The sequence below is a fragment of the Tachysurus vachellii genome, chromosome 11 (assembly GCF_030014155.1).
Source record: "Tachysurus vachellii isolate PV-2020 chromosome 11, HZAU_Pvac_v1, whole genome shotgun sequence".
Lineage (NCBI taxonomy): Eukaryota > Metazoa > Chordata > Actinopteri > Siluriformes > Bagridae > Tachysurus > Tachysurus vachellii.
This window is the reverse complement of record NC_083470.1, coordinates 987,501-995,000: the sequence shown is the minus strand read 5'-3', so window position 1 is coordinate 995,000 and position 7,500 is coordinate 987,501. Positions and strand designations below refer to the sequence as shown.

General features: G+C 42.4%; 1 protein-coding gene across 1 annotated transcript in view; it reads left to right on the top strand.

The window, feature by feature from the left end:
• The window catches only part of LOC132853251 (voltage-dependent R-type calcium channel subunit alpha-1E), a 114,822-nt gene that overhangs the window by 15,467 nt on the left and 91,855 nt on the right, over positions 1–7,500 (top strand). The window contains exon 2 of the mRNA XM_060880821.1: positions 726–1,038. Within this exon, the coding sequence (XP_060736804.1) occupies positions 749–1,038 (290 nt within the window). The 5' untranslated portion in view covers positions 726–748. The remainder of the gene's footprint in view (positions 1–725; positions 1,039–7,500) is intronic.

Genomic DNA, 7,500 nt, shown 5'->3' with positions numbered 1-7,500 from the left:
TATGAGAGGAGTATGACAGCTGATGTGCTGTAGGTCAGACAGAGGAGTTCAAGGTGGAGGTGGGGATACATCAAGGATCGGCATTGAGTCCCTTCTTGTTTGCTGTGGTGATGGACAGGTGGACAGATGAAGTCAGACAGGAATCTCCATGCACAATGATGTTTGTAGATGAAATGCTCTTTGACTTCAGTTAAGTTTTGTTGCTCGTTACTAGTTAGCATTCACTCTCTGGTTAAATCTTTACTTTTTATTTAAACCTAGCTCACAGGCCACTTTTTCTCACTAGTGTTCTTATGTAGATCACTAGTTAATGTTTTATGTTGTTTTACTTGTCCATAAACCTTTGCTCAGTAGTTGAAGTTTATTAGCTAGTTGTTGCTAAGCTAACTTGCTATCTTGTGCCCTGGCTAAGTTAGCTTGCACTTGTTAGTTCTGTTTGCATGTAAGCTTACCTCATTAGATAATAGTTTTTGTGCACTAGACTTCCTTCTCTTGCTATGTTAGCTTTCACTTGTTAGTGAATGTTTGCTCGATAGTTGTTTGTTTTCTAGGTTAGCTTTCTCTTCTTATGTCACGTGGGCACAAAGCAGAGAACAACAACTAGCTTTGTGACTGAAGAAGGGGAAAGGGCTTACACAGACTTTACCCATGATTAGCCCCACCACTTGTGACACTGATTGGTTAATTTAAAATAAATGACATCTTCGTTATTTCTTTGTCCCCAGCGTGATGCTGAGAGAGCGGCGCGATGCTGGAAGTCAGCGACATCCTCGCAGTGCCAGCACTGTGCCAGGACACAGAGACGTGGCACAAACACCGGGGGTTGCTGCTTGACCCTCTCTTACCTCACATGGGCAGCAGTGATGCCCTCTACCCTGCTCAAGAGGGGAGGCCGGGGCCGATGGGGGAGCAACCAGGGGTCAGTACCATTCTCTTCACCCGCAGGAGAGGAGGACTTATCGAGCAGAGGGACATTGTTAAAGCTCATCAGGCTCACAAGATACAGAGCACACCACAGGCACGACGCAAAGAATGGGAGTGAGTACACACACACACACACACACACACACACACACACACACACACACACACAGTTCCTGTTTCCTCCGAAGGCTCCTTCCTTATTGTAGTTGCATCCCAGGAAGTTCACTGTGGGGTTTAAAGCACTAATGAGGTGTGTGTGTGTGTGTGTGTGTGTGTGTGTGTGTGTGTGTGTGTGTGTGTGTGTGTGCGTGTGTGTGTGTGTGTCATTCTCCTCTTACTGCCACTGGGAATCATGAGTCATTTTCAGTTTCTCAGGATGAAGTATCCAAGTTAGTTAGCGATACTGGCAGAGCATGAAATTAGCATGTGGTTATGGTGTGGAACATTTTACCATCTACAAATAAAAGTGATCTCACTCGTTACTCGCCGTTAGCTTTTAATCTCTTTTACTTTTTACAATTATTTTTTACTTGATTTGCGTTTACTTGTGAGGTTAGCTTTGCTTACTAGGTTATCTTAGCTAGTTAGTTAACTTTAGCTTGCTAAATTGTTTTCTATTACTATGTTAGCTTTGATTTGAAAAGTTAGCTTTTACATGGTGGTTTACTTTCTATAAAATATTTATTAATGTCTCATGGGAGATGGTTAGATTATATTTTTTAGATTGTTATTGTTTTCATCTTGATCTGTTTTTATGTAGAGTTTCTTGTAGCTGTTGCTTTTCTCCCTCACCAGGTGCAGCAAAGAGTCAGAGAGTAAGACAAGTGAAACAGAGGGTGTCAATACTTTTAGTGCCCATAGCGTTGTGTGTGTCATTCACTCCACTGCTCATTCAGGCTAAATAACTGTTACAACACAAACCATATGATAATGACCCTAATCTCTGTATTTACTTCCTGTTTTTGACATAGTTCTGTTTCTCTGGTTACTAAGTTCTCTCAATTTATTTGTTTGCAAGTTTCCAGAAGTTGGTTTTCAGGTTTGATGTTTTTCTCAAGTCACCAGATGTTCAATAGCTTCCAGATGTTCTTAGATTCAATGTTTACTTGCTTCCAGATGTTCCTAGACTCAATGATCACTAGCTTCCAGATGTTTCTGAGATTCAATGTTTACTAGCTTCCAGATGTTTCTGAGACTCAATGTTCAATAGCTTCCAGATTTTCCTAGACTCAATGTTCACTAGCTTCCAGATGTTCCTAGACTCAATGTTCACTAGCTTCCAGGTGTTCCTAGACTCAATGTTCACTAGCTTCCAGATGTTCCTAGACTCAATGTTCAATAGCTTCCAGATGTTCCTAGACTCAATGTTCAATAGCTTCCAGATGTTCAGTGACTCAATGTTCACTAGCTTCCAGATGTTCCTAGACTCAATGTTCACTAGCTTCCAGATGTTCCTAGACTCAATGTTCACTAGCTTCCAGATGTTCCTAGACTCAATGTTCAATAGCTTCCAGATGTTCAGTGACTCAATGTTCACTAGCTTCCAGATGTTCCTAGACTCAATGTTCACTAGCTTCCAGATGTTCCTAGACTCAATGTTCAATAGCTTCCAGATGTTCCTAGACTCAATGTTCAATAGCTTCCAGATGTTCCTAGACTCAATGTTCACTAGCTTCCAGATGTTCTGAGATTCAGTGTTTTCAAGATCCAGATGTTCCTAGATTTTTTGTTGATTACTTGTGTAGTCGTGTTTGGTTTCAGAGCTTAAATAGTTGATACAGATGTTTAAATTGAATCCACACAATGCAGATAAACAAACAAACAGTTATGACTGTAGTATCTGACTTTTCATTATAAATGATGTTCTGAGAGAATTGTGTATCAATTTGATTGGCAGTAATCAGTTTTTTAATACAGCGGCTCATGTGAGCTCAGGAAGTGTTCAGACATGATCTGTTATTTATAGAACGGCTTAGAAACCGAGCAGATTCTCAAAGCTGATGTGAGGAAGCTGGATGAAGAACGCTTGGCCTGAGGCCCAGAGGAGAACTCGGTTCCGCTGCAAAAGGCTTTTAAACAAATGAACTGAATTAGAAGTGCAATGTGGAATTGATGTGACTGCACAGGAGGAATATTAACACACACACACACACACACACACACACACACACACACACACACACACACACACACACACATACACAGAGAAAACAGATCTTTTCCAAAATGGTCCGAGTTTTATGTCACAGGACATTCATTCATTCATTCATCTTCTACCGCTTATCCGAACTACCTTGGGTGAGTGTGTGTGTGTGTTGTGTTAATATTCTGCTTGTGCAGTCACACTGTACCTTTCCACTGCACACGACAAACGACGGCCGATAAACAGGAAGTCATTCATTTCCTATGGAGAGTCACAAAGGCCCTGCGTGAGGTGCCGACCATCTGAGGATCCGTAATTTTTCCGTTTTGGTCCGTTTTGGTCTGATCCGTTTTGAGCGTTGGATCCGTTATAAAATGTGAACTTGTGCGACTACACACCGCATCTGATATGCCGACCGGACAGGTTTTTATTAAAACGACCGGCAGATGTTAGTGAGGAAAGTGTGACAAAGAAAGGCAAAAACAAGTGAAGAGAAAAGCGATGAAGAAAATTAAGCAAAATTAATGTAAAGAAAACAGAAATTGTAGCAATTAAGTTCAGTTAAGTTAAGAGAATTTCAGTTAAGTTTAGTTAAGTTCCATTTAAGTGTAAAGTAGCATTAAGAGTGTACAGTAGTGAGTAAGTGTAACTCCTCCTAACTCCTCCGCCTGTTTACTCCTCCCTCAACCTCCGTGCGCATCTTCTGTAAAGTAAAACCAGTTTATTTTTTTAACATTCTCTTTTATTACCGTATGTTTTTATACGATATTTGTCATACGAGCAATTTGAGATACGAGCAAGGTCACAGAATGAGTTAAACTTGTATCTCGAGGTATCGCTGTATTTAAAAGAAGAGTTTGAACCGAAGCAAAACTTCAGATTAAGTCGAGTTTCGGTTCTTTAGCTTTTCACTGAAGCTGCATGTAGCTAACATAGCTAATGTAGCTAACGTAGCTAATGTAGCTAACATTATATCTGCATGTTTATCATCATCCCACACCTCTGTTTCTCTTTATGGTCTGAACACAATCCAGATGTTCCTAGCTCCTTTGCTCTCCAGATTCCAGATGTTTCTAGGTTTCATACATTCTTAAGTTATTTGTTTGCTATTGTAAAGAACCTCTTAGTGAGACAGACACTAAAGAAGAGTGCATCGATGGGGCTAGTGAGCAAAATCAATCCCAATTGTGGATTTATTGAAAGTTCCAAATACTTAGTGGATAAAATAGGGCAAAGAAAAAAAGGTGGAAAAAGAAAACACAGTTTAGCAGTCTCTAGTTCTACTAAGGGTAGGTGAAGTGCAAGACCCCAGTGTTGTAGAGGCAAGCAGTCCAGCTAGCGGTGGAGGGAATAAGGTCGGGGTCCCAGGAGCGCTGTGTGGCTCAGCTACAGCGAAAGCGTCTTTTATCCAGAGGATTCTGTATGGAGAAAAATAGCAGAGGGAGACATCGCATTAGTCCCATCTGTATTGTTCTCAGCCATTCCTCTCTCTGTCTGTCAAGCCTGGCTCTCCACTGTGGCTTACTGTCAGAGGGTTGAGTGCTACACTCTGTCCAAGCAGAGCTCACCTTGTTGTTGTGTAATCGGGTTCCTCCGTCTTCTTCTGCTTCTTTTTTGTATATGTGTTCCCTTTTCTTCTAGTTTCCAGATGTTCCTGGTTTCTTTCTCCATCATCACCATTTATTGTTCTTTTCCTTTTCTTGTTATTTCCAGATGATCCTGTTTGTTTCTTTATTTCATTGTATGTTAGTCTGAATATTCCCATTTTCCAGATGTTCCTAGTTACTTTATTTTCTAGTTTGTGTTTGTATAGTTTTTTTGTTCCATGCTACAGTTTTCTTACTTTCCCTTGCTTCTTCCAGATGCTCTGAGTGTCCCAATGTTTTGTTATTTCTGGTGGCCAGATGTTAGTTTTTCCAGTGTTCTTAGTGTTCCCAGTGTTCCGTGTTCCCAGAGTCCATCAGTTTTCTCTAGGGTTCTTTCTGTCTCCTAGTTTTCAGCCTGTAACTCTGTCAGCCTGTGACAGCCTCGAAATTAAACTTTAAATTGATTATTCACTTATTCAGGAGTTTTAATGTGGTGTGTGTGTGTGTGTGTGTGTGTGTGTTTGTGTGTGAGAGAGAGCAGCTCTGAGAGAGAGAGAGAGAGAGAGAGAGAGAGAGAGATCAGCTGTTTCATCTCTCTTCATTGTTATGGCAGACCCATACTACTGCCCTAGGGATAAATACCTGAATCACCTCTACACACACACACACACACACACACACACACACACACACACACACACACAAATGTTGTCAGGTTTTATCCCTATTCAAGAAACTTCAACACATTTTTTTCATCCTGCAGTAAGTAATGTCACTATAATGACCCCACAGCTGTGTGTGTGTGTGTGTGAGTGTGTGTGTGTGTGTGTGTGTGTGAGCTCATTAATAGCAGAATTGTAGTGCAGCGTGGTGTAGCGTGTTGGTGTAACTGAATTGCTGTATTTCTACATGTGTAATGTTTTCATCATGGCTGAAATTAATCAGCATTAATTTGATACTGAAGAAGGAACGAGGCACTAACGAGGGTCCGGTTCTCACCACCGTCATCCTCTCTCAGCCTCGTTATCCTTAAAGCGGTCCAGGTCACCAGCATTACCATAGCAACCGCATGCTTGATTGCCTCCAAAATTGCGGGGATGAAGAATTGTCAAAAGCAGTTGACCGGAATCAGAGCCGCTTCACTTTGCACTCATCTTTATTTATTTAACAAGTTACTTAAAGGAGCAGAAATGAGGCTCGGCTTATACGGCACACAGGAATACACGACCATGTGACTGTATGACCATGTGACAACATGACCAAGTGACCATGTGACCATGTGACCACGTGACCATGTGACCACGTGACCACGTGACCATGTGACCATGTGACCACGTGACCACCTGACCACGTGACCACGTGATCATGTGACCAGGTGACCATGTGACCACGTGACCATGTGACCACGTGATCATGTGACCACGTGAACGCATGACCATGTGCCCACGTGACCACGTGACCACGTGACCATGTGACCGCATGACCACGTGACCATGTGACCACGTGACCATGTGACCACGTGATCATGTGACCACGTGACCGCATGACCATGTGACCACGTGACCATGTGACCACGTGACCGCATGACCACGTGACCATGTGACCACGTGACCATGTGACCATATGACCATGTGACCATGACCATGTGATCATGTGACCACATGGCCATGTGACTGCATGACCATGTGACCACATGACCATGTGACTGCATGGCCATTTTATCGTGACCACGTGACCATGTGACCGTGACCATGTGACCGCATGTCCATGTGACTGTGACCACGTGGCCATGTGACCGCATGACCATGTGACCACTTGACCGCATGACCATGTGACCATGTGACCGCATGACCATGTGACCATGAACATGTGACCATGTAACCAGGTGAACACTTGACCATGTGATCATGTGACCATGTGACCACGTGACCGCATGACCAAGTGACTATGTGACCCTGTGACCATGTGACCACGTGACCATGACCATATGACCACGTGACCATGTAACCACGTGACCATGTAAAGAGGTGACTGTGTGAGCATGTGACCACATGACCATGTGACCATATGACCATGTCTATGTGACTATGTCACCACATGACCATGTGACCATGACCATATGACCACATGAACACATGACCATGTGACCACAGGACCATGTGACCACATGACCACACATCTCCTTAAAAAAACGGCAAAGACTGTAGAACACAGTCAAATTGTAAAAGATCGAATAACTCAGACAGCAAGCACCAAGTTGACACACGACTGCACCTTAAACCAAAACTAACAAATAAAGCAAACAATTTTAGTTTTTTTTTTACATTTTATTTGGGTTCTCTAGTTTCCAGATATTATTTCTGCTGTATTTGGTTCTGCTGAAAGACTGGAGCAAGATCTCCACCACCAATCACAAAACATCTCAACCATTAATTACAAACCTCTCATGACCTCAACTGCCAATTAAAAACCCTCTCAGCAGCTTAGCCATTAATTAGAACAACACAAAACCCAAAAAGCCTCGTAGTGCCTCAGCTGTAAAAACCTAAAACATCACACATGGTCGTAAACGCTGTCCAACCAAACCACATGCGTTGTCAAGGCAACAAGTCCATCAGTGGTTTCAAAGAATAGACAGTGTTGAGAATTGGTGACATTTTTCAGCATTCTACCACAAATCATTTGGTGTTAAAAAAGTTAATCTGCTGATGGAAAAAAAGCCTTTGAAGCATCTAAATAAGATACTCAGCAGTGCTGGAGGAACATCAACACTCATTCAGCCTCCATGATGCCGGGAAATGAGAAACACCAGAGAAACCTCCAGGTTCTCAAACAAGAAGCTCAAGA